The 27,263-nt window shown below is 39.1% G+C and overlaps 1 protein-coding gene across 4 annotated transcripts in view; it reads right to left on the bottom strand.

Moving 5' to 3' along the window:
- The window catches only part of GYS2 (glycogen synthase 2), a 95,098-nt gene that overhangs the window by 32,241 nt on the left and 35,594 nt on the right, over window positions 1-27,263 (bottom strand). For 2 of the 4 annotated variants that reach the window (XM_053555615.1, XM_053555614.1), the window contains 3 exons: window positions 10,792-10,973; window positions 6,326-6,517; window positions 3,502-3,684 (listed from right to left, as the gene is read on the bottom strand). In XM_053555615.1, the coding sequence (XP_053411590.1) occupies window positions 3,502-3,684; window positions 6,326-6,517; window positions 10,792-10,875 (459 nt within the window). In that variant the 5' untranslated portion in view covers window positions 10,876-10,973. Of the gene's footprint in view, window positions 1-3,501; window positions 3,685-6,325; window positions 6,518-10,791; window positions 10,974-22,539; window positions 22,984-27,263 lie in introns of those variants that run through there. The other 2 variants (XM_053555611.1, XM_053555613.1) reach the window with 2 other exon arrangements.

Below are 27,263 nucleotides of genomic sequence, written 5' to 3'. Positions count from 1 at the left end.
TGAATAAACTGGAGTGTGTACCGGATGAGGATGGCAGGAGAGGTCTGGGTGAGGTCAGGGATGTGCACACCCTTCTGCTTTTCCTGGGGACCATCGGGTTCCTTATCTTTTAGGTGCTCACATTTGTGGCTTTACAGAAACCCTGTTTCACATGTTACCAGCCTTTCCCCTTATTTAAGATAATATGTTAAAATCTCTGTCTGATAATTACATTGTTTAGGACTATGGTCCCGAACGCCTGGGCTGTGGACTGTTACCAGTCTGCACAGCTTGTTAGGAAGTGGGCCACACAGCAAGAGGTGAAGGGCGGGCAAGCAAGTGAAGCTTCATCCGCATTTATAGCCTCTCCGTATTGCTCACATCACTCCTTGAGCTTCTGTCCCATCAGTGGCAGCATCACATTCTCATAGGAGTATGACCTCCACTGTACACTGTGCCCACAAAGGATCTAGGTTGCACCCTCTGTATGAAAATCTATTGCCTGATGATCGGAGGTGGAGATGGAATGCACTTGAATTATCCCCAAACCGATTCCACTCCCTGATCCATGGGAAAATTATCTTCCATGAAACCAGTGCCTGGTGCCATAAAGGCTGAGGACCCCCCATCTAGGACATATCTGGACCTGATTCTTTTGATGATGAGTCTTACTTCCTTGCATTTTTATGTATCTACAGTTTTGGATTAAAGAACAAAGAATGATGTAAATATGTTAACCAGTAAAGCACAGTCCAGCAACAAAGGAGGGTAACCCTATAATTGAACTTGATTGGATAGAAACTTGGTCAGAGGAAAAAGTTAAAATTTATTACATAATTGTCCTCCCTCCCCCCATTTTCTAATACCAAGTGACACTTTCCTCAGTTCTCCATCCACGAAATTCTCTTGCCATTAAGAAAACAGAGGTAAAGACACAAGAAAACTAAAGGCCTTAAAATAAAAGTTAGTTATTTAGCCATTATAGTCAAGGAGGTAATTAGCCAATGGCTGGACCTAAAAGAATGAATTTGGCAATATCTCCTTAGGCAGTGGTTCTCAACCTTCCTAATGCCTCCTAATGCAGCAACCCGTTAATACAGTTCCTCATGTTGTGGTGACCCCCAACCATAAAATGATTTTTGTTGCTACTTCACAACTGTAATTTTGCTACTGTTATGAATCGTAATTTAAATATCTGATATGCAGGATGTATTTTCATTGTTACAAAGGGGTCGCGAGCCACAGGTTGAGAACCACTGCCTTAGATGGTCTCAGAAAATTCATATGCTGGCTGAAAATGGTTGAAATGCTATTTCTAGCCAATGAATTTTACCAAAAATTTAAATCAGCATCAGGGTTTTTGAGGATTAGATATTAAAGTGTGTTTTCAGGTCGCAATTGCAATTTGAGTAAAATGTTCTAATTTTTCTACTTTTACAACTTTTTAAATCAAAGTTTAACTCTTTTATTTTTGTTCTTGTGTTTACCCTATTTTTTATTTGTCTGAGTCAGAACTCATTGAAATGGATCCTGGGTTCTGAATCAGAGGTTAAATTCTGACTCATTCCTTATGTTGAACTTATGTTTCCTGTATATCATTTGGTGTTTTTATGTAACTAAACCTAGTGTGATTATAAGGACTTTTGTTGTGAAAAATGATTATGAATTTAACTCAAAACCTACTTGTTGTCTACTAGTCACTGTGCCGGCAAAAAGATTTTACTAGAAAGATGAATTAGGTCTGACTAAGCTTACATATATCAATCCATGAGAGGTTTTAAATTAGGGGGATACATAGACATATTTGAAGACAGGATTATATAAATACAAATATTTTAATGAAAGGATAAGGTTATAATATATATACTGTAATGTATTTGTTCCTTAAAACAAATAAATATTCAATGTATAATATTTTTTGTAAATTAATTCTTACTGTATAAAATTCTTAAGTATTCTGAAGTGAAATATTCTCTACTCTAGTCTAATATTTTCCCTTTGGCAAAAATCAGTCTATTTCTCTCCAGGAAACACGGCTGTTGACCTCATCACAGATCACTGGTTTTCCTTTATTAGTCTACAATCACCATCCGACATTGGGAAATTCCCCTGACCTTCCAGCTTTCTGAATCCTTGGTGTCTTTGTTTTAAATGTACTCTTTACATTATCATTTGACCTTTAGGATAGGCTGACTGTTGCATAGGGAAGCTCTTATTAGGATCATTCACTGTTTTATTTATTTATTTATTTATTATTTTTTTTTTTGTAGAGACAGAGTCTCACTTTACTGCCCTCAGTAGAGTGCCGTGGCATCACACAGCTCACAGCAACCTCCAGCTCTTGGGCTTATGTGATTCTCTTGCCTCAGCCTCCCGAGCAGCTGGGACTACAGGCGCCTGCCACAACGCCCAGCTATTTTTTTGCTTTTGTTGCAGTTTGGCCGGGGCTGAGTTTGAACCCGCCACCCTCGGTATATGGGGCAGGCGCCCTACTCACTGAGCCACAGGTGCCGCCCAGATCATTCACTGTTTTGAAAAATTAAAGTTTTTCAGAAAGAACCTTCTTACACTTATCAAATTGGAAGCGATAAAAGAGATAGTGCGGTAACTTTCCAGAACCATTATTTGAATATTATTATGAATACATGCACAAACACATACACACATATATTCTGTTTCATAGAATCCTAAAACTGTCTAAGCTGGAAAAGTCTTCAGAAATCAATTCTCCAACTTCCTAACTTTTCTGATAGTGAAAGTGAAACCTAAAATGTTAAATCAATTCGATTGTTAATTAATAGATACCAAATCTTGAAACCCTTGAATATGATACCCAAATGCTTTGTTAATATTGTTGACAGGAGGATGTTAAAGACATACTTTTATTAAAGAAATAAATTAAAACTGAATGATTTGGGGGGTGTTGGAATAGGAGTCTCCTAAAATGAGCAAACTGTTCAGTCATCAAGACCCACATTCCTGTTTTCAATAATTTCTGCCTTACTTCACCTCCCCCCCCAAAAAACGCCATTTATGCATTGCAGAATTACGGGAAAAATCTGGCCTATGAACCTATAATGTGACTTCCAATCAATTGTTCACTTGGAGGAGAGAGGAAGTAAGGCTCATAATGCAAGTTTGTATACTTAGAATCCCTGCTTTCTCCTTGCCACTCAGAGATGTGTGTCAATCCAGAGTCTTCATTCTGTTTCCCAAGCCTCAGGGTAGAACAAGACCCCAGTTCTGTGTCCATAGTCTGACTCCTACCATGCCTTTCTGGATCCATTGCTCTGAAGTAGGACAAGTCAGGCCTCTTATAAGCCACTACAATCTGAACAAAATTATGAACAAACTATATGAGCTGTCACTTCAGGGGAAGCTTTGTCCTGAACATTGATTAGCTAAAAGGGCATTTCTGCCATCTGGTTGGCAGATGACACGCAGAGATCAATACTTCTCCTTCAGCTTCAATGATCTGAAGAAGAGTGGATGGATGAGAGAAGAAGAGGAAGGACTGTTTACCTTGTCAAGATGGTTATAGAAATCAATATTTGCTGCACAGAGATACCGCCCAAGTAGTGTGGCATGGGTTGTAAATATTGTGGCAATAGGAAGCTTCCGAGCTCGAGAAAGGATTAGTCCAGTGCCAGCCTGCCATTCATGGAATTGGGCGATGACATGTTTGCCGTCAGCATGATCCGTCACCTACATCAGAAAAAAGCACACAGAGAATTGTTGATGGAGCTTGACAAAGATCATGCCCACATGGGGTCCACAACTTTTATTGCAATTTAAAGGGGTATAAATATCAAGTGTTTAATAAGGGTAAGTGTTTCTACAGGATTCACTAGTATGTTCACAAAGCCTATACATCTTTATGTCAATCCTCCCAGTAATGGATCAGATTAATTTCTGTATCCACAGAAAAGTAAATACTAGTTTTAATAACAAATTAAACCAGCATTAATGAGACATTAATATTAACAAATGGAACAAATGCAAAGTAAGCAACTGATAAATATTCATTAAGTGGATAAGTGGATAATAGCAAAAATAATATTTTTGAACATTCCATTGAATAGCGGACTTAATTATGACTACCCACTACAAGCTTCTTTTTAAATAAGTAATGAATGACTACCTCTTAAGTCCATCTTTGAAGCCAAAAGAATTTTTTAAGGATATAAACCTAGGGTGGCGCCTGTGGCTCAAGGAGTAGGGCGCCGGTCCCACATGCCGGAGGTGGCGGGTTCAAACCCAGCCCCGGCCAAAAACCACAAAAAAAAAAAAAAAAAAAAAAGGATAGAAAACTAGGGAAAATTTGGCTAATAACTTGTTTAGTATCAAACAACAACTTAGTAACACACTGATACACAGGTGGGACTGGCGTCTCTTCTCCTTAAAGTTAGCTTGTTTCATTCTCACAAAGAGTTAAGGTTCACTCTCCATTCCCCTTACAAGCTGTTCATCTCCTGAATGAAGAGAGTAGCCAAACACTTGAACTCAAGAAGGCTGGGAAGAGAATTGGGAAGTTTGCAGAGTTAACTGAAGACTGTGGCTATCGCACTTAGTGTATGTACATCAGAGTCAGCTGAAAAGCCTGTTAAACACCGATATCTAGGTTCTATCCCCAGATAATCTAATACAATATTCTAAGCTGAGGGTAATAATTTGCATATCTTATACGTTTTACAGGTTATTCTACTAATAGCGGTGTAAGGAAATTCTCTTTGAGAAACATTGACTTAGGCTAAGTTCTTTGAACTTCAAAGTACCTGATTTTCAGCAAGTTCCTCATAATCCATCCAGCAGCAGTACCCACAGCTGTTAACAGCTGCACAGAGGTGACAGCAGAAACAGGGCTTGTGAACTAATCTTGGATTATTTTTCTTTTTTTGGATTATTTTTCAATGTCTCTATTTGCCATATGAACTAAATAAAACCTCCATTTGGGGAAACTGCTTTATTTTAGAGAAAACTGGGACTCTCAGTTTCTTGCTTCCCTCCCCTCTATTTCCCTGTGAGAGAATGGATGACAGCACTCACAGCCACACAGACACAGGCACATCACGTGGGGGTTGGCCTCGGCCTTGGGGCAGGGGCGCAGGGAGGCAGTTTGAAGAGGAAGAGTTGCTTCCACTGGCTGTTGCTAAAACAAGACTGTGTATCTGGTATTAGAGCAGATTCTGGGCACTGAGTGTACTTGAAGTGTGGTAACACTTTCCCCCTTCTTGTCCTCTACTGTCACTACCAAAATAAAGCAATAGGGCTGCCTGTCTGCCTTCTCCTTCACCTCAAGGCAGCGTTTTCTTTTTTTTAATTTCAGATTAATATGAGAGTACAAATGTTTAGGTTACATGTTTTCATTTCTAAAGTGAAGTTCAAGTTGTGGTGGAGCTGTTCACCCGGGGGGCGTGTGAATACCCTTACCTTGTGCACCTTCGGTGGGATCCCACCAGTGACCCTCCCCCTCCCCCTCACTTCCCCTTCCCCCACCCCTTAGACTATACTTGTGCTGCTTCTTTCCTGTGGGCCTGCAGTGGTTTGTGTACTGCTCTCAAGAACGCGGGGAAAGTAGCTAATGTACAAAAGGCAGCTTTTCATGGCAAGTGGAATGAGATTTCATTAGTAGGAGAGACTGGTTAAGGGAAACACACCCCGACATATGCTTCTGTGATTTTCCTGAGACCATACCCCTACCATGCTAGGGATGCTCTTCCTTCACTGGTTTGGGGGCTACGTATAATCCTCTGGAGGTAGTGCAGGGATGCAAAGAAATCCAACTGCCATGCTTTGAGGAGTTAAGAGAGTGCAGGCGTGGCTCATTTGACAAGGACTGGCTTCTAATGCTCTTGCTTTTTCACATATGTGGTCTATTCCCCTCCAAAGAACTCCTCAATAACTGCCGAGACCACTCCAGCCCTTAGCAAATAACAAACACACGTAACACCCACCGGGGTTGCACAAGTACTTATGTATAAACAAAACAGGATATTTCAAGCTGTTTGCTACTCCTAAGATTTTAAAATTCATGTACGTAGTATATGATGTTTACAATCTCTTTTTTTCTTGCTTATATTATCATCTATGCAGCAGGCCATATAATTGGGTGTTTTGTATACATCGTTACATTTAAATCTGACACGAGGTACATATCATTATTGGTCTGTTCCAAAGGCTGGTTTGTAGTTCGAGGAATGTGGATAATGCCCTCAGATTCTTTTAAAATGTATTAGGACAAGCAGTAATAGCATCATCTCAAAATTTGCTTGATCCCCAGATCATGGCACCATAGCTGGGCACAGAGCTGATTCTCCTCTGTTGTTTTACTATACAGTAAACCAACCTCTTTTAAGAACCAGGCAGTTAAAGATCCAAATATCAGCATATCATTGGCTTCTCGGTCATGATAAGGAATGCCAACACCGCACGCTTCCCACAGGTCACCCTTCCACCTGTCCAGGTTCCACGCCGAATAGCCTATGTCAAAAAGCACCGCGTAAGGACTCCCTTCGATCAGCCATCTTCCAAAATGCACCTGTCATATAAAGAACACACAGCCACGTGCTAATATTAAGTGTTGCAAGAGAAGAAACTAAGTGATCTTGCAGTATATAAACTTTATGTAGAACTCAAAGGTATGCTCTTTTCTATAAAAGAGTAGTGAAAACACCTAATATCTGCTGTTTGAGTCTGAGGCTGGAATGGACACACATCCATTCATCTAGAATCTCCAAATTCTTGCTCTTCATTAAATGTGGCCATTTAAAAACAATGTGTGTAGATTATATGATCTCTGTTCTTCTGTAATCTTTGATCAGCTTGTCCTTACATGCTTTCCTCATAGAAAAAGGCTGGTAGGGCTCCTGAGCTGCCTTGGTCACACAGACAGAGCCCATATTGGACCTGGGGATTTCTGCTTTGTTTCATCAATCCTTCCTAGTTCCACTGTTTCCACGTCTAAAATAAAGAAGACTCAATCACATATACACATATACACACAAAAAGCCCTTCTGTGACCTTGGGTTCATGGATATAGGGTTGAACTACAGTCTCTGGGTTTATGAGAGAGTCCTGAAATGCTCTGTATCTTTAACAACCTCGGTTGTGGTATACAATTTCTTCAGTGCCACTTAATTTCTTTTATGCAACAGGAATTGCAATATTTCTTGTTAGAAAATAAGCTGTTTCTATAGACAGATGGGTATGATTTATCTCACTACTCCTCTAGTACGAAATGACTTAAAATGTTTGTTACTACCGGAATTCTTAACTAAACACGTTGGCCAAAATACATTATTTCTTTAATCTAGCAACTCAAAGCCTAATTCTATTCTCTTCTTCAAATCAACTTAGATTCCTAAATGTTTTATCTTGTGCAAATTTTAGTGTATGAGGTATCTCACATTTTTTCCAATTGTAGGTATACAGTGATTTGCATATCCAAGTTTTAATTTCCCTTTTGGTCTTTATATTTTTTGTGTAATTGACTTTTTTCTTTTGTCTTAATTTTTATTTTATGTTCATTCCCCCAGTATGTGATATGCAACCTAATAAACCATTTTAAATCCTCTCTGGAACTCAACAGAGGCTAAGAGCTCTCTCATGGTGTTATCTAGGCCTGCCTAGAAGACCAAATGTGTTTACTTCATTTACATATTGACACTTATGATTCCACCCAACACTGAATTTTGCAGAATTTGGACACCCAAATTAATTGCCATTTCCTCCCATGGGACTCAGGTATGTGCCACGATATTTCTCTCCCATCCATTCCTTGGCCAACCTGGAAAGATCCTCATTATACGTCAGTTACTCCATTGTAATTTAGTGTTTATCATGCTATTCCTTCAGTCGCAAACAACTTTTCCATTGTTTTCTATTTGCAAAAGTCATTGACTCATATTTATACATTATTAATAATATATAATATTGTCACATAATATTTAATGACTTCCTAATATATGCCACACGAGCTAAGGTCATGCAGAAATGTTGACACTACGAATAGAGACTGTAAGGTATCTTGTCATGACTTCCAGTCAGTTCTTGACTACAACATGATAATCTCCCTACACCAGAAATCCATGTAGAATCTTGAGACTGGACAATTCCACTGTACTTATCTCCCTCTTCCTACATGAAAACGTCCTTGTAACATTTCATTTACTTTTATCCCAATAGTATAACTGTCCCTCTCCTAACATTTTCTATGAAATATTTTCCTGCTACTCTTGGGAATTCAAGTTCCCTTATAAATGACACATTCTTCTCCTTAAACCTTGCATAGACTTCTAGATGCCATCAAGGACATAGCTATCTCAGGTGAGGGCTTCTCATTTTTTCACCCTCAGAAACTATCTATCTTCCTGAAATGAGTATGAAGAAAAGTTACTATTTTTAGAATCCCTGCAGAAATTTTTAAAGCCTTATTTCTTTTTTCCTTTTTTTTTTTATTGTTGGGGATTCATTGAGGGTACAATAAGCCAGGTTACACTGATTGCAATTGTTAGGTAAAGTCCCTCTTGCAAATTTGTGTGCAAAAATATCTTTGAAATGCATGCTATACAATTACATTATTGCCTTTCTTTGTTCTAGACATACTAATTACTTGGTTTCTTTACTCTAAGAAACTTCAAAGTCCAGATTTTTTTTTAATCTTGCACAACTAACCTGTTAGTTACTTCACCTTAATGACTTGAAAGAACTTCATGTCCACCTGATTTCAGTCACCCATCATCAAGGCTGCATCGTCTTCAGCAAAATCCAAATTATTTCTAAGATATTTCATTTTGGCATTCTGTTACCTGACCACAACTGTTTCTCCCAGTGTCCATATGTGTATCCTTTCTTTTTCCCCTCCATTTTTCTCCTGCATTATCACCTCCTTTCTAGCTTTGCTTCCTTTCCTATCTGTTTTAATACAATAGCCCATCATCCAAATTATTTCTAAGATATTTCATTTTGGCATTCTGTTACCTGACCACAACTGTTTCTCCCAGTGTCTATATGTGTATCCTTTCTTTTTCCCCTCCATTTTTCTCCTGCATTATCACCTCCTTTCTAGCTTTGCTTCCTTTCCTATCTGTTTTAATACAATAGCCCATCAATTCAACTACAAAAGAATCTTTTTAATTTGACCACCCCAGCGTCTATCACAAACCCGTCAACACATGCAGGTGGTCAACATAGGGAATGAGGTGCATGTGGTGTATGTCCAGTAAATGAAAATGTGGTCAACTTAAGGAAGTTGTCCTAGTGGGGTGGGTCAACTATGGAGGTGCTACTGTCTTAATTCAATCACTCTCATAATTATCTTCAATACTGTGCCACTTGACTCACTGAGTGAATGCTGGAATTAACACCATATTTCTACCTCCTCTCCTTAACTTCCTGTATTGTCATTCATGTTGTATATTGCTCCTGGAGGAACTCATAGCCATGTATATTTTTGCCACTAAAAAGTCATGTCTGTACCTCAAAGACATCCACAAATTATTTTACATATCCCTTGAATGCTTTTTTAGAACTTCTCCTTTAAAATTCTTTTATTTCAACACTAGCCTACTAATCCTCCTGGAATGACCTTTTAAGATCATCAGAAAACACTGGGTGAGAATACACTAAATTCTTTACTCTAGTATTTGCATTCATCCTTTGTTTCCTGTTCAAGTGAAAGGGGTGAAGAATGACCCTTTCAGTATCTCTTTGGATCTTGTTTCTCCTCCCTCATTCATTCATTAACCCATTGCAATCTAATTCAACTTCCCCTCCTCCTCTGAAATTGTACTGAGCAATATTACCCATGACCTGAATATTGACAAACACAATTGATCTTGATTCAATGCTTTGTCAACTTCATCCCTCATTTGTACATAAAACTCTCTCATCTCCTAACTTGACATCACTATAATCTTGTGTCTGTAACAAATCACCATAAATCTACACAGGTTAGATTATCTTACAGGTTTGGAGGTCAGTAGTCTTGACTGGACTTACAGTCAAGTTAATGGACCTTCCAGGCCCTAATTAACATGTTGGCAGAGCCACATTCCATCTGTAGTCTCTAGGAAAGAATCTGTTTTCTTGCCGTTTCCTGCTTCTAGAAGCCACCTGCATTCCTTGTGGGCCCTCCTTTCATCTTCAAGGCACATCACTCCACCCTCTCTTCCACTGTCACTCTATTCCATTCTGTCTCTTCTCTGATTCTAATTCTACTTCCTTCCCTTTTAAGAGGACCCTTGTGTTACTTTGGCCTCACCCAGACAATTCAGGTTTACCTCTCCATCTCAAAAGGGACTCCTTAACTTAATCACATCTACAGATTCCCTTTAGCTGTTTAAAGCAATGTGTTCACAAGTTCTGAGGATTAGAACTTGGACATTCTTGGTTCTACATCACTGGCTTTGCGCCTATATTTGCAATCACTGGTTTCCTTTAATGTAGGTACTTTAACATATAGACATTTCCTCAAGGTTTGGCCCAAATTTTTGCTTTTGGTCTATAAATTACCAATGAATAGTGTTATCAACACCAATGACTTCAACTATAATTTATGGACAAATAACTTCCTCCAAAGCATGTCTACACCCTGTAGCCTGCTGAGCTTCAAACCATTTGTTGTTTCTCCTTGGTTTTCACAAGGTGTCTCAAATACAATCTACTTAAAATCAAGGTCACATCTTTCTCACAAACCTGCTCTTCTTCCCTAAGTAGGTAGAAGGTCTCTTGTGAGTTTTTGTACATTGTGGTCTATTTTCTTGTAACAGTTCACTGAGCACTGCAGAGTGAATGTTAAGTCAGTCCCTTTACCTGGCAGCCGTGCTTATTCATTGTGTCCACTGCTCTTTTGACGGCATCATTTACAGGTTCACACTGTTCCACCTGAGTCTTCATATTATGCTCAAAATATGGACCTATCAGAAAATAATTGTCTCCCCATTCATCTGCTGTTGTTTTGGCTTTTGTCTGAATCACAGTATAGATGCCTCCAACTGTTAAAAAGAAAAAAAAGGTTCTGTTATCATTCCAGGAAGTAATTCATTTTAAGTGATGAAGGGATGAAAATGAGTTCTTAAGGTTTTTTTTTTGTTGTTGTTCATTCGTTCGTTTGTTTTTTTGAGACAGAGTCTCATTCTGTTGCCCTGGGTAGAGTGTCATGGTGTCACAGCTTACAGTAACCTCCAATCCTTGGGCTCAAGTGATCCTCTTGCCTCAGTCTTCCAAGTAGCTGGGACTACAGGTGCCTGCCACAATGTCTACCTAGTTTTTCTATTTAAGTCACCACTTAAGATCTATCAAGCACAAGGGTTTATGCAACTTTCTAAAAGAATAGCATTTAACATGTTACTGAAGGACACTAATATATGGTTACTACTTGGTTTAATTCTGGGCATACGTGAAAGCCCCTTCCAGGTGCATGTGAGAGAACAGCAGGCTGGCAGCAGCAGAGAGGTACAAATATCATAAGAAATCTGAAGAGAAAATTAGAATTAAGGAATAATTGGCGTAAAACTTCATTCACTTTGAAGTGTCAAAGTTAGGACAAATAGCCATTGTGATGGTACATGTTCTCAGCAGTTGTAGTAACCTTTTACCTCTTGTCCTACTGTGGCCCAAGAAAGAGCTAAGGTATGTCCAAGTAACAGCTGCTGTGGCTTGCAATTGTGAACAAGTCTCTCAAGCTAAAGAGCCGTTCCTCCTCTAAGGTACCAAGCAAGGTACCTTTAGACAAGAGGAAAGAGCTTATAGATTTTGAGGGAAGATGCTTGGTCCAACCCTGATGTCAAATCCAATGACATAAATACAAATTTGTCATATTCATACAGTATTTCTCCCTTCCTAGAGTCATTGTGTCATCCTCCGCCCCCCCCCCCCGCAATGCTGCTACCGCTATTAAAACATAAAGCCAGAAAATATGTATACTCTTGGAAAATAGGCATACCCTTTGTTCTAGCAAGTCCATATCTAGAAAATTGTCCTGGGGGAAAGATAAAAAGAGTGCCTATATATATATATATATATATAGTTGTTCACTAAAGTATTATGATGGCCAAAAATTAGAAACAACTTAGATTGGACTAATTGCTTTACGTAATGATTGTAAAGCTCAATTGGCTTATCTTTTGCATAGGGATAAGATGACATTTGGTTTGGAAGGAAAAGGGAAAATAAAATATCACATATTGTAAAGGGGTAGTTAAAAAGAAGGAAGAAATTAGGCAAACAAATATCGTGGGGAAGAACTTCTTAGGCAGGGGTAACAATTAGAGGAAGGCCCCAAGTTGGGAGCAGAGTGTGCAAAGGCAGGCAGGGTAATAGGTGTCCGACAGAATAGGTTGAAACTAGTGGAAGGAACAGAAATGGGCGAGCAGAATAAGCTTTTCAATATCATAGGCAGAATATTTTCTGAGCCAGAGCTAAAGAATAATTGCATATTAAAATGTAAAAGTAGTCTGAATTTTTGTCAATGAACCATAGGGAAGAGGAGACTCAAGAAGTCCCATGTGAAATCTTAGAGCTAAGAAGATTCTGGCACCCATCTTCAAATTAATTGCAAAGAATAAATTCAGTGCTTATATATTGAGAAAGAAGTTTCTTTTCATTTTTCACTGCTATTTTTTGAAAGGTATTTCAATTCATTAGGACATAGGTTTTGACAGCTACTCTATCCCTTATATTTTTTATTTCAATAACTTAAATTTTAAGTAATAAATCTTATTGATAGTCACAACCAAAGGTGAAAATGCCATCTTTAAGCCTGAGCCATTCAAAATATACTTTTTGGAAAATTGCCTTTTGAGAAATGAGACACCATAGACAAATGTTCATACTATTACATAATACCAATACAATTCATTAACTTATAAAAGAGAAGAGCTAATGTAACTCCCAGAATGTAAATATTAATATCACATGTAAGCCATTTTCATACAAGACTACACATTGTCCTTAAGAACATCATCTTAAGGAAAGACTTTTTGACTGCACCAACAAAAAAGAAAGTTTAAACTGTCATTTGAACACAGTTTGATCATAAGGACATTATCAAATCGTAGGTCAGATGGCAGGTGATTTGGATAGCTTAGAGCACATGAGGAGGATAAGCAAAGTTTGGAAGTAGAAGCTTCTAGATTAGGCCAGAACAGATGGGATTCACTTGACCATTCAACTATTAATCTAAGTCTAAAGAATTTAATGTCAGCATCAAGTACACCCGACTTCCCGTACGTTCTGAAAAATTTTATGGAACATTAAAATAATTTCTTTTAGAGACACAACATTCAACTACCAAGAACTTTTGTTTCAAGTATGACAGTCACATCTTAGCAACATATTTAAACATGTATATAAAAGCTTTATTCAAAACCCACTATCCACAAAAATGCACAATTTTCAAATATCTGTTTTCTTTTGTAGACTTATTTCCTTCATCTTTATTTTATCAGCAGAAATATGTGTTAGGGTTCTGATGGTACACAATGAGTACAGGCCATGTTTACTTTTTTATTTTTGAAAACTCTTATTTGCAACTAAGTATCTTAACTAGAGATCTTAGAACATCCTTGTGTGTTAGATTATATGTTCAAATTCAAATACAATTGAATAAATGCAAATATTAGGATGAAAAGGGGAAAGGGAAATTCTTTATTTGAAGAAACAAATGATTAAATTTAGGAATTGAAATGAAATGATAAGCATATTCAATTCATTGGCTACTTCTTCACCCCAACTGAGGCCTTCACCCCACTAGCCTTGATATGTATAGTCCTCCAAATTACCTGAGAGTGTTTATGAATACTGTGGTTATGTTCTTTCAGTCTATCAAAATAAAAACATAAAACCAAAAAATTGCAAGGGGAGGGGTTTCATTTTGTGGGTACTTGCCTCCTCCATAGAAAAGAACCGAAAGGTGAGTAAGCATGCTTATGATCCTGGAATTCAACAAACAAGTGGCAGAAAAGGCAGTAAAGGAAAATGAAGCAAGGAAACCTGCCTGGTTAGAATTAGCAGGGACCCCAGAGAGGTTCCTCAATGCAGGAAAAGGGCAAGTAAAAGACCCCCAGTGGTTTACATTCCCCTCATGTATTTGCTACTGTAATTCTAGCCACAGGAGACCCCAACCCTCCCGGGCACTAACATAGCAGACCACCTGGAGATCATGCAAAGGGATTGCTTCTAAGAGGGAGTTCACACTGTGTCCTACACACCCTCTGAGTTCTAAGCTGCTACAGCAAGGGGCCATTTTGAGAGCTCAATGACCATTAGACTGCATCCTGCCCTGGGGCCCAAAAGCCTTGGCATCTCCACATCCCTAGAACCCCCCTGACATCCCCTGCTCACAGGTGGGCACTGCTGTTGGCTGCTGCTGCCACTGCCAGAGTGCAAACCATTGGTAGGGACCCTCCTGCCCCAGCATCAGGGCCATGGTGCATTTACAAGTGGAGGACAGCTACTACCCCACTTGTAGCTACTACCTGTGATAAAAATACATCCTTTAGTGCAGTGGTTCTCAACCTTCCTAAGGCCGCAACCCTTTAATACAGTTCCTCATGTTGTGGTGACCCCCAACCATAAAATTATTTTTGTTGCCACTTCATAGCTGTAATTTTGCTACTGTTATGAATTGTAATGTAAACATCTGATATGCAGGAGACCCCCAAAGGGGTTGCAACCCACAGGTTAAGAACTACTGCTAGTACCTTCAATTTATAGCCTCTTCCACTGAAAGCAACCCTGACCTTTCTAACAGGAGGGGCACAGCATAGCCACCACCAATTAAGCATTCTCCTGGGGGCCTGAGAATTACCCTACACCTACCCATCACAGCCAGAACTCAGACACACCACCAGGAGTGTGAGGAGAGGTCTGCCTAGACAGACTTAACCCTCCTCAGTGCCTGAGCTGGGGTACTTTCCTGACTCATCTACTACTGTATGCATCTGAGAACTCCTCCTGGGGGCCTGATGATTGCCCCACCCAACCTTCCACTACCACCACAACTGGTACTACCAACCCCAAACACCATTTTCAAGCATGGGGACAAGCCCACCCAGCCCATCACAGCCACTGCCATCACAGTGCAGATGGCTTTGGAGCCAGAGGGTCGACCACAGAACTACTGTCATTGCCTTCGACTTTAAGTCAAAAACAGTAAAAAGAGACAAACAAGGTCATTGTATAATAATAAAAGGATCAATTCAACAAAAGGATATAATGATTCTAAACATATATACACTGAACACCAGAGGGTCTAGATATATAAAGTAAATATTAGATCTAGGGAGATAGATTCCAATGCAATAATAGTTGGGTACTTCAAACCCCCCCCTCCCAATGTCTCATTAGATAGACCATCTAGACAGAAAATTAACAAAGAAATATTAGATTTAAGCTGCACTTTAAACCAAAATAACCTATTTACAAAACATTTCCTCCACCAGCTATGTGGAACATTTTCCAGTATATATCATATGTTGGGACACAAAACAGGTCTCAACAAATGAAAAAAATTGAAAACATATTAAGTATCTTCTCAGACCACAATGGAATTAAACTAGAAATCAATAATAAGAGAAACTTTGAACACTTTATAAATACATTGAAATTCAGCTACATGCTTCTGAATGACCATTGGGTCAAGGAAGAAATTTAAAAATTTTTGAACTGTTAGGGTCTGAGGTAGTGCATAAGGGTTTGAGAAAAGATTTCTCCAGATGTAGAGTAGGATAGAAAGAAGATGGAAATGGGTCAACATGGTGAAAGAGAGGGAGACAGTGTTGGCTGGGAGAACCAGGTACTCTGGCTTTTTATTTAGGGGGTGAAGAAGCTTTAAGGCTGTAGCCAAATTAATAGGGTACAGTGAATGGCTGCATCTGCATCTTCCCTCTTCTCAGCAGCAGGCTGATAGCAAAAGCAGCAGCAGGATGTGAAAGTTCAAGAGTTGGCTCCCTTGCCTTTCCTTGGAATCAGGCTTCATTTCTGCAGATGTGACTCTGCCCTATAGATACAGTCTGAGGCCTGAAGCTCATACCCCTGTTGTTCACTCAGAAACTCTGTAAAAGGCAAATTCTCAAAAACAATTTTAAAAGAGAAAGATTTACATCTCTTTTCTCACTGCCAAGCTCTTTTCAGAAGTTGCGCAAAACAGAATTGCCTTGGGGTGCCTCTTAGATAGAAAACTCACAAGACTGATCTTCAACTGTTACTAGGAAATTGTGGTGTTAGATATTTTTCTGTTATTTCAGCAAGGCTTCCCTTTTCAGAAACAAATGAAATTAATGACCTGTGGGAAACAGCAAAAGCAGTGTTAAAAAACAAATTCACAGCAATAAATGCTTACATCAAAAAAGTAGCATGATTTCAAATAAATCATCTAATGATGCCCTTTGAGGAACTAGAAAAGCAAAAATAAATCAAAGCCAAAATTAATAGAGGAAAAGGAATAATAAAGACCAGAGTAGAACTAAATGAAATAGAGACTTTTAAAAAGTTACTTTTTTAAAAAGTAAAATTTATAAATCTCTAGGAAAAAAAGAGAGAAGACTCAAACAGAATCAGAAACCAAAAGAAAACATTTCAATGGATACCACAAAAAAAAAAAAAACATTATCATCAGAAACTGTTATGAACAAGTGTATACTAATAACTGGAAAACTAAGAAGAAGTGGATAAACTGAGTGCATACAACCTACCAAGACTGAATCAGAAAGAAATAGATAACCTGGAAAGACCAATTACAAGGAGAAAGAAGGAATTAGTGAGAAAAAAGCCTCCCAGCACAGAAAGGTCCAAGATGGAATGGCTTCACTGCCAAATTCTACCAAACTTTGGAAGAAGAACTAATATTAATTCTCTTCAAATTATTTCAAAAATTTGAAGAGAAAGGAATTCTCTTTAACTCATTCTATGAGGCCAGCATTACCTGATAAAGAGACCAGGCAAGGATGAAACAACAAAAAAACTACAAACTAATATTCTAGATGAGCACAGACACAACCCCCTGAACAAAATACGAACAAACCAAATCCAACAGCACATCCAAAAGATAATACACCAATCCAAACAGGATTTACCAAGAGATGTGAGGATGGCTCAATATATGCAAATCAGTATTACATGATACATGACAATAATACATCATATTAACAGAATGAAGAACAAAACACCAGATGATCATCTTAATAGATGCAGAAAAAGCATTTAATTAAATTCAACATCACTTCATGATAAAAACTATCAAGAAACTAGGAATAAAAGAAACATAACTCTACATAATAAAGGCTATATATGGCAAACTCACATTAAATGGGGAAAAGCTGAAAGCATTTCCTCTAAGAACTGAAACAAGACAAAGATGCCCACTTTCCCACTCCTATTCAACATGGTACTGGGAGTGTTAGCCAGAGCATTCAGGGAAGGGAGAAAAAAAAGGTTTCTAAAGTGGAAAAGAAGAAGTCAAATTGTTTATCTTTGTAGATGTCATGATCGACATGACCTTATATCTAGAAAAACCTAAAGACTCCACCAAAAGTACCCCCTGAATCTAACTAATAAATTCAGTAAAGTTGCAGGATACAAAAACAACATACAAAAATCTGTAGCATTTCAATACATCATGTAATGAACTAGCTGAGAAAGAAATTAAGAAGGTGATCTCATTTATAACATCTGAAAAAAAATATTTAGGAATCAATTTAACCAAGAAGGTGAAATACCTCCATGAGGAAAACTACAAAACATCAATGAAGGAAGTTGAAGAGGACACAAACAAATGGAAAGAAATCTTCTGCTCATGATCCGAAAGATTTAATGTTATTAAAATTACTCAAACCAATTTACAGATTTAATGCAATCTCTGTCAACATACCAATGCAATTTGTCATAGAAATAGGAAAACAATACTAAGATTCATATAGAATGAAAAAGACCCAGAATAGCCAATAACATTCTGACTAAAAAGAACAAAGCTGGAGGCATCCCACTACTTGAATTCAAAATATATTACAAGGCTATAGTAATCAAAATAGTATAAAACAGACATATAATCCAATGAAAAGAACAGAGAATCCAGAAATAAATCTATGTACTTACAGTAATTGATTTTTGACAAAGGCACCAGAAAGCACACTCTCTTCAGTAAACAGTCCTGGAAAAACTTGATAGTCATAGCAGAAGAATGAAACTGAATCCCTATCTCTCACCATACACAAAAATAAATTCAAGATGGACTAGACTTAAAGACAAAAGTACAAAACCATTAGAAGGAAACATAGGGGAAATACTTCAAAACATTGGTCTAGGCAAAGATTTTATAGCTAAGACCTCAAAAGCACAGGCAACAAAACAAAAATAGACAAATGGTGATATCAAACTAAAAAGCTTCTGCAGAGCCAAGAAACAATCAACAGAGTGAACAGACAACCTGTAGAATGAGAGAAAATATTTGCACACTATTAGTCTGACAAGGGAATAATATACAGATTATCTAAGAAACTTTAAAAATTCAGCAAACAAACACGTTCATTAAAAAGTGAGCAAAGGACATGAATAGACCATTCTCAAAAGAAGACATACAAATGGGCAACAGATGCATGAAGAAATGTTTGGTGTGACTAATCATCAGGGAAACGCAAATTAAAAACCACAGTGAGATAGCATCTTACTTACCCCAGTTAGAACGGCCATTATTTGAGAAAACCCCCAGATAACAGATGCTGGCCAGGATGCAGAGAAGACAGTTGGTGGAAACATAAATTAGTACAACCACTATGAAAACATATGGTGATTTCTCCAAAAACTAAAAGTAGAACTACCATATTATCCAGCAATCCCACTACGGAGTATTTATCCAGAGAAAAAGAAATCAGCCTATCAAAGGGATACCTGCATCCCCCTGTTTAATGCAGTAGTATTACGCACAATAGTCAAGATATGGAATCAAACTAAGTGTCTATTAACAGAAAAATGGATGAAGAAAATGTCGTATATATACACAATGGAATATTATTAGACCATTAAAATAATGAAATCATGTCATTTGCAGCAACCTGGATGAAACTGGAAGTCTTGTGGAAGTAGAGACTATGTTAAGTGAAATAAGCCAGGAAATGAAAGATAAATACCATGTGTTTTCACTCATGTGGGAGCTAAAAAGTTGGTCTTGTGGACGTAAAGAGAAGAATGGTAGATACTGAGAAGACTGTGGGTTGGGGGTGAGGGTGGCATATGAAAAGAAGTTGGTAATGGTTCAGAGAGGAGGAATAAGTGGTCATATTCAACAGCAAAGTAGTGACTATCGTTAACAAGTTAATAATGAGGTATTGTATATTTCAAAATAGAGAGGACCTGAAATATCCCCAACACACAGAGATGATAAATACGCAAGGTGATGAATCCCCTACATACCCTGACGTGAAACACTCTATGCACGTAACAAAATATCACATGTACCTCATAAATATGCCCAAATATTATGTATCACTAAAAGTCCATTTTATAGTAGTGGAGGCCTAATTGTAATTAAGCCTTTGTCCCCCTCAGACTTCTCCCTGTAATTTTGCTGTGGGGAGGCCCTCTTGCTGCTGTTTTGTACACTCACATAGCATTTTAGCCTTACTTCGTTCTCTTCATATTTCTATGATAACTAATTTACCTCAGTTTTTACAGTCTGTTTACCACACTTGCCCCAGTCTTATCTCTTAGCATACTGCAGTGTAAGTGAGTGCAACGTCATAGAGACAGGGTCATTCCTATTTTCAAAGTTGGAGTATAAACCAAGGAGGTTTACCAACATACACATACGTAGTTTTTAAAAATCTACAAATAAATGTTTTATTCTCATGTTAAAAAATGCACATTCGGTATCATTAATGAATTGGTGTTTTACCACAGAATACGTTATTGAATTTGAACTTAACCTTAACTTTCAAACAAGTACTTTGTAATTTATTGATCTATATTTTGCTGGAACAACATGGGAGCTATCTTTGGTGTGAGGCCAAAGTATCATATGAAAGAAAAGATGAGCTACTGGGGTACACAGCAATGAGGTAGTTAAAACCCAAATTTCTCATCAGGAAACACTGGTGATTTTATTAAAATCACTATTCCAAAGAAGCATAGAATGGACGTCAGCCAAAACAAGGTTCTCTCTCTTCCTCCCCGACCCCGCTTTCTCTCTCTCTCACCTCTCACCTCTGTTTCTGTCTGTCTCTCTCTGTGCGCGTGCACACACACCCACACACACATTTATGTATAAAAAATTAGGGGGAATCTTCACTATTTCTTAAATGCTTAAAAGTTACAGAATTTGGAAGTCATCTAACTATTTCAGTGTGCAAGGCTACCAGTGTGACCATCCTGCCCCAAGACACGATTACGTGAGCAGAGGTCGTCATTAGGCAGTGAGAACATCATTGCATGAGGTGGCAGGTCTGGTAGGAAAGAGATTAAGTACTGCTTATAACAACAGTCGGCAAATATCTGTGTTCTCAGCATTTTGTTGGGTCCGTGGTTCAAATCAAAGCAGCTGCAGTCTGGGCCGTGGGAGGTGGTGCACTTCGACTAAGGCCACATTCACACCTACCCTGAGTATATGTATACTAGGATTACAGCTCCAAATATTTCACAGGAGAGGGGCTTCGCCATGGCAGCCTGGATGAAAGGAAAGGAGGAGACTAGTGCTCACACAGCTCTGCGGCTTCAAGAAGTTAAGAAGTGGCTCTTAACATCCATTGTAGGGGCCTTTAGAAAGCAAGTGAAAGAAAGCACTCCACTTAGAAAATGCACAAGTTTCAGGTAACAAGGTCTGAAGGTTTATGAACTTCTTGAAGTTCACTTATACCAAGTCTTCACCTTTAGAACTCCCGCCTCGAAACAGTGGATTTGTGATTTTGATTAGTCTCTTCCATAACCATTTTGACTGTGCTTGTCTAAGTCAAAGGTACCAATACCATGTGACCCAGTATTACAGCTGGCAATATGCTGGCATAGGCTGAAACAAATTCTTCCTCGTCTGTTTTAAGAGGGAAGCATTCATTTAGGGACTAAATTTCAGAGGTCTTTACATCTCTTAAATTAGCATTCATTATTTGTGACAGTATTTATTAAAACCTTTTTAGTGATCAAAGTATTCTCAACTTGATGATTTCTCCATAGTATACAATGTTTTGAGCAAGTCTGTGCAGAAGAAAGGATTGTAGCAAGATCTAAGCAAAGAAGGAGAAAGTAAACATTTTGTTTCTGACATGTGGCCAAAACTTTCTATCTTAGGCCATGCCACAGTCTAACTATCCTGTCCCCCAACTAGTTATAGTGCTTTTTCAAAAACCCATCTGGTCACTTCCCACTTCCCACTACTGTGTGCAGCTCCACTGGCTTCCCACTCATTTTTCAGACTGGGGATAAAACTCCTTGAGGCTAGTAACTCTCAGAAGTCTAACTCCTGTAGAATTTGCCCGTTTTCTCTCATCCTCCTGTAGAATTTGCCCATTTTCTCTCATCCTCCTCTCTTCTCTCTGAGCTCTCCTCAGATCTTGGACACACCATATTTCTGCAACTTGGCATGTAGAGGGCCCTCACACAGAACAATCTCTCCCCTTTACTGCGTCCTTCACGTTACCATTTCAGAGCTTTTACATTACTGTAATAAACATAAAATAAAAACAGTGTGTCGCATTGCACGTGTAAGTTCAGATCCTTTGAATTACACAGGTTTTCACTGCCATTTACCTCGCTCATTTATCCTGATCCTCCATGATCCTGAGGAACCCAGCCTGCAAAACTCTTACTTTTCTTTGCTAATGTTCCTTCAATAGTCTTGGCACTTTTAAACTAGAGAATATCAAGGAATTGCACAAGGAATTGTTTCTATAATTTTACAGGTGCCTTTCTTAGTAAAATCATTGAGGTTGCAAATCTCTACCTTGCATTCTCCCACCCAGAACAAATTGAGGTTATACCTTATTAGAAAATTAGTTTAGCGTTACCAATTTCATTCCCTTTTTTATTTTATAATTTCTAGATATGCATAGCATTGAAGAAAAATTACTTTCATTCTTCTGAATAGGAGTGCAATATTGTGTCTTCTCAGCAGCTTCTAAATTAAAACTTTAATTCCAAACTCATCTTGAATTATTAGAAGCATTAATAAATATTTCATATAATTGCTAACAGTTTATAGAATTAAAGCTTCTAATTGTTCCTGATCACAGTTCTAAAATGAAGTGCTTAACTATGCTTTTATTCTGAGAAAAATCATAAGATAAAAAATACATGTTAACTTTTTATTTCTATTTTGCTATAACATGGATTTGAAATCTTAAACACGCATTCCCTGACAATGACTAACATTTGTGGCTTTCACCCTCTTCAACATATATACAATTCTCTCTTAATGGCCTGTGGAAATAGATAAGGTTACATGCAGCCTGATTTTATATTTCTCTAATGCTTTCCTCTCTGGCTGGTAATTCATTATCACTAGAAAGTCATCTGAGAAATCATTATCTATAGTCTTCAGTAACCTGGCAGGTATCTACCTTCAAGGGCAGTACAAACCTTTATTTGTCACTTCCCAGGCAACTTCAAAGAGCAGCAAATCCTCCACGGGAAGTTCTCCAACTTCCCACTGGGGAAGCCCACTCAGGGATGCCACAGACAGGGATCGGCCACGGAGCATTCTTTTTCTTTCTTTTGAGACTTCTGTGAATCTCTGTTTTAATTAGTTGTAATCCCAGGAGAGGTGCACTTAGAGTCGTGAAAGTTTAGAGCTGTTAGTTTAGTTATCAGGCTTTGGTAACTTCTTGTAAGAATAAACTAGCAGAGAGAAATCTTATGCACTTCCCAGAGAATTCCTGGTTGAAGGAGGAATTTTCAGGTCCTCTTTTCAGTATTTCAGTGCAGGTCCAGTAAGGACAATATCTATCCAATCAGTATGTAGCCAAACAACCAGAGCAGTCAAAAGTAAAATCTCTACTTCAGGGCATAGCCAGGCACCTCCTGGAATAGCCTGAGCGGGACCCAGGTTCAGCTTTTCAGCCCTGACCTTTGACCAAACTCCTACACTCATACAGTCACCAATGCTTATTTCATCATTTCCAAAGTAATCCACTATTAGCAAGACCTCTCATAAAGTGTGCAGAGCTCTTTAGATTATACATAGAATCGATGTGGACATGTTTCTATGCTTTAATTCTATTTAGATTTTGTGAGTATTCTTTCTTTGGATTCTTATTTCTAGAGGTTTTTTTAAAAAAAATCCTTTAATTTTACTTACAAATTAAATTGTGATGATATATCTTGATCCCCCTTTTCTTAATGACTTTTCTGAAATTTCTTCTTATGAAAAAGCATAAATATGAGTATGTCTTTGGGTATAGCATATAAAGAATGTGATTTTGATGATCAATGATAATCAATTCATAATTTTAATGGGGTGGTAGAAATTGATTTTAGTCATGTTTATAAATTTACTTCAAATATTATTGAATTGAGGGGAGGAGACAAGATGGCTGACTGAAGCCAGCTTTCCACAGAGGCGCCCATCCAGTAGGAGAGTTAAAGGACAAAAATTTAGCAAGTAACCTGGTGGATTTGAGCTGCACTAAGAGAGAAGGTTGAAGAACGCACGTCAACCCCGCTGAGGCGAGCTGCAACCACAAGGATACAAACAAAAGGTACAAAATCCATCACCAAGTGGACGGGAGTCCCCTCCCCCATGATAACGGCTCAGAGTGCCCCACAAACAACTGGGCAGAGTTCAAAGGTCCTCCCACTACACTCCACGGGAGAGACCCTCTAAAAACTAGACCTACCTCCCGTACTAGGGTGCCACGGCGTCCTCCTGCCAGGCATAAAACTGTATAAAATGTATATAGTCTCCACCTGGAATTCTGAGCTCCCAGCACTCCCCTTCACTCACATTGAGGTCTGGAGGCCAGTCCCGGTTGGCAGAGAGGGGACTGCACCAGAGTGGCAGTTCCCTGAGGCACAGTGCAACAGCAGTCTTTTGGTGACAATACGTCCAGGCATAAAACTGTGTAAAGCTGTGTGTGTTCTATGCCCGCAACCCCAGGCTCCCAGCACTCCCTGCGCTCCCCTCTGCTCTCTCCAAGGTCTGGAGGCCTGTCCCCCGGGGGTCCAGACCCTTGGGCGATTGCTCAAGGGGTGTAGACAGTGCTGGGCTATAGCCGGTTGGTGCAGACTCTGGGGTACGGGAGCGGAGAGAGGACAGTTGGCCAGAAGGGAGCTACACCGGAGCAGCGGTTGCCTGAGCCATAAAACAGCAGCCCTCTTTGGCTAGCAATACGGCTCATTACCAAATATTCTGAAGCCACACTCCCATCTCCCTGGGCAACCAGAGACTCTGAGTATAGGATTTGCCTGAGGCAACTCCAACTTGCAAACCAGGGAAACTCCCAGGGCGGGGCTGACCCAGAGGTCCGCTTTACTAAACCTAAGACACACCTGGCCCTCAGGGGATTCTCAGCCTATAGACAATACAAGAGCAAAGACAAGCTGATTTGGAACTCGATTCAGATTCTCTTCTGCAGGGGAACTGCAGAGTTGTTCTGTTCTGTTCTGTCAGTAACATTAATCAGGGGCGAGACTGGACCTGAGTGAAAACCCCCCAACCTTCATCAAGCACCCGAGGTTGTCAGGCCTCACCTCCTCCTGCTAGAGAGAGGCAGAGCGAAGCAGCCTGGCAGACTTCCTTGTGATTCAGGCAGGTGCAAACTCTTGGAGTACCGATTCACTACAGGCAACTGGGTCAGCCAACAAGAGGGCTATCAGTGACTGGGTATGACAGTGGTGCAAGGTGGGGAAGGAGGCAGCAATGTTCCCAGACTGATCTATTGGCTGGGTGGCTCCTCCTGACTCCACGCAGCACTGGAGCAAGCCACACCAGAGTAGCACCAGACCCCTGTGATCCAGTTCCCAGAGACCTCTTAAACTCTCTCACCCGAGACAGGTGCAGACTGAGACAATTGATTTGGACTTTTTGAACTGAACCAATCACCTGAGGACAAATCAGGTGGTGCCCTGGGTGCACGGTGGTAGGAAGGTTTGATTTTTCTTTTCCAACTGTTTGCCGGTGGGGTGTGGGGTGACTTAATTGCTGATATTTCTCCACAGCTGAGACTTCAATCCAGAGTATCTGTTTCACTAGGGTGGAACATAAACCAGCGGAAAACAAGACAGAACCACTTAGCCCCACCACACCAGACAGGGCCCCAGTTTCTCAGGCCACAACACTGTATAGGCCCTCGACAAAGCCCCAGGGGAAAAAATCAAAGGAAGTAAAACAACCATGGGGTGGAATCGGCGGAAAAACTCTGGTAACGTGAATAACCAGAATAGATCAACCCCCCCCAAGGAAAGATATGGCAGATGTAATTGAAGATCCTATTCATAAACAACTGGCTGAGATATCAGAAATCGAATTCAGAATTTGGATTGCAGACAAGATTAACAAAGTGGAATTAGGAATTCAAGGAGAAATTCAAAAGTTGTCTCAAGAATTTAACGAATTTAAAGACAAAACCACCAAAGACTTAGACACACTGAAGCAAGAATTTGCAGCCCTCAAAGATATGAAAAATACAGTAGAATCCCTCAGCAACAGAATGGAGCAAGCAGAAGAAAGTATTTCTGACATTGAAGATAAAGCCTTTGAATGTTCCCAAACTCTCAAAGAGGAAGAGAAATGGAGAGCAAAAATGGATCATTCTCTCAGAGAGCTCTGGGATAATTCGAAGAAGGCGAATATCCAAATCATTGGAGTTCCACAAACAGATGAAGTGGCCTCGCTGGGTACAAAGGCCCTTCTGCATGAAATTATGAAAGAGAATTTTCCAGACATGCCTAGAGATTCTGAAATTCAGATAGTGGACAGCTTCAGAACCCCAGCACGACTCAACCCCAATAAGACATCCCCCAGGCATATCATAATTAACTTCACTAAAGTTAATATAAAGGAGAAAATCCTTAAAGGATTTTCTTGCCAGGAGAAAGAAAACCATTACCTTCAAAGGGAAGAATATTAGAATGACTGCAGATCTCTCTGCTGAAACTTTTCAAGCCAGAAGAGGGTGGTCACCGACTTTTAATCTCCTAAAGCAAAATAACTTTCAACCCCGGATCTTGTATCCAGCTAAACTGAGTTTCATTTATGATGGAGAAATTAAATACTTTAATGACATTCATATGTTGAAGAAATTTGCCATAACCAAACCAGCTCTTCAGGATATTCTCAGACCTATCCTCCATAATGACCAACCCAATCCTATACCACAAAAGTAAACTCACTCAGAAACCATTTTTGCCAGGAGAAAGAAAACCATTACCTTCAAAGGGAAAAATATTAGAATGATTACAGATCTCTCTGCTGAAACTTTTCAAGCCAGAAGAGGGTGGTCACCGACTTTTAATCTCTTAAAGCAAAATAACTTTCAACCCTGGATCTTGTATCCAGCTAAACTGAGTTTCATTTATGATGAAGATTAAATACTTTAATGACATTCATATGTTGAAGAAATTTGCCATAACCAAACCAGCTCTTCAGGATATTCTCAGACCTATCCTCCATAATGACCAACCCAATCCTATACCACAAAAGTAAACTCACTCAGAAACCATTTTTGCCAGGAGAAAGAAAACCATTACCTTCAAAGGGAAAAATATTAGAATGACTACAGATCTCTCTGCTGAAACTTTTCAAGCCAGAAGAGGGTGGTCACCGACTTTTAATCTCTTAAAGCAAAATAACTTTCAACCCTGGATCTTGTATCCAGCTAAACTGAGTTTCATTTATGATGAAGATTAAATACTTTAATGACATTCATATGTTGAAGAAATTTGCCATAACCAAACCAGCTCTTCAGGATATTCTCAGACCTATCCTCCATAATGACCAACCCAATCCTATACCACAAAAGTAAACTCACTCAGAAACTTCGGATCAAACTCCAATTTCTACACTGGTGAAAGGATTAAAAATGCCCACTGGACTTTTGAAAAACTTGATACCCAAAACTTCACCAGACTTATCAATATTCTCCATTAATGTGAATGGCTTTAACTGTGCTCTAAAGAGGCATAGGTTAGCTGACTGGATACAAAAACTCAGGCCAGATATTTGTTGCATACAAGAGTCACATCTTAACTTAAAAGACAAATACAGACTCAGGGTGAAAGGATGGTCATCCATATTTCAGGAAAATGGTAATCAGAAAAAAGCAGGTGTTGCAATTTTATTTGCAGATACAATAGGCTTTAAACCA

This window comes from Nycticebus coucang, chromosome 12 (genome assembly GCF_027406575.1).
Source record: "Nycticebus coucang isolate mNycCou1 chromosome 12, mNycCou1.pri, whole genome shotgun sequence".
NCBI classification, from domain to species: domain Eukaryota; kingdom Metazoa; phylum Chordata; class Mammalia; order Primates; family Lorisidae; genus Nycticebus; species Nycticebus coucang.
Note: the sequence above shows the minus strand (reverse complement) of the source record. Positions and strands in the feature narration are given on the sequence as shown.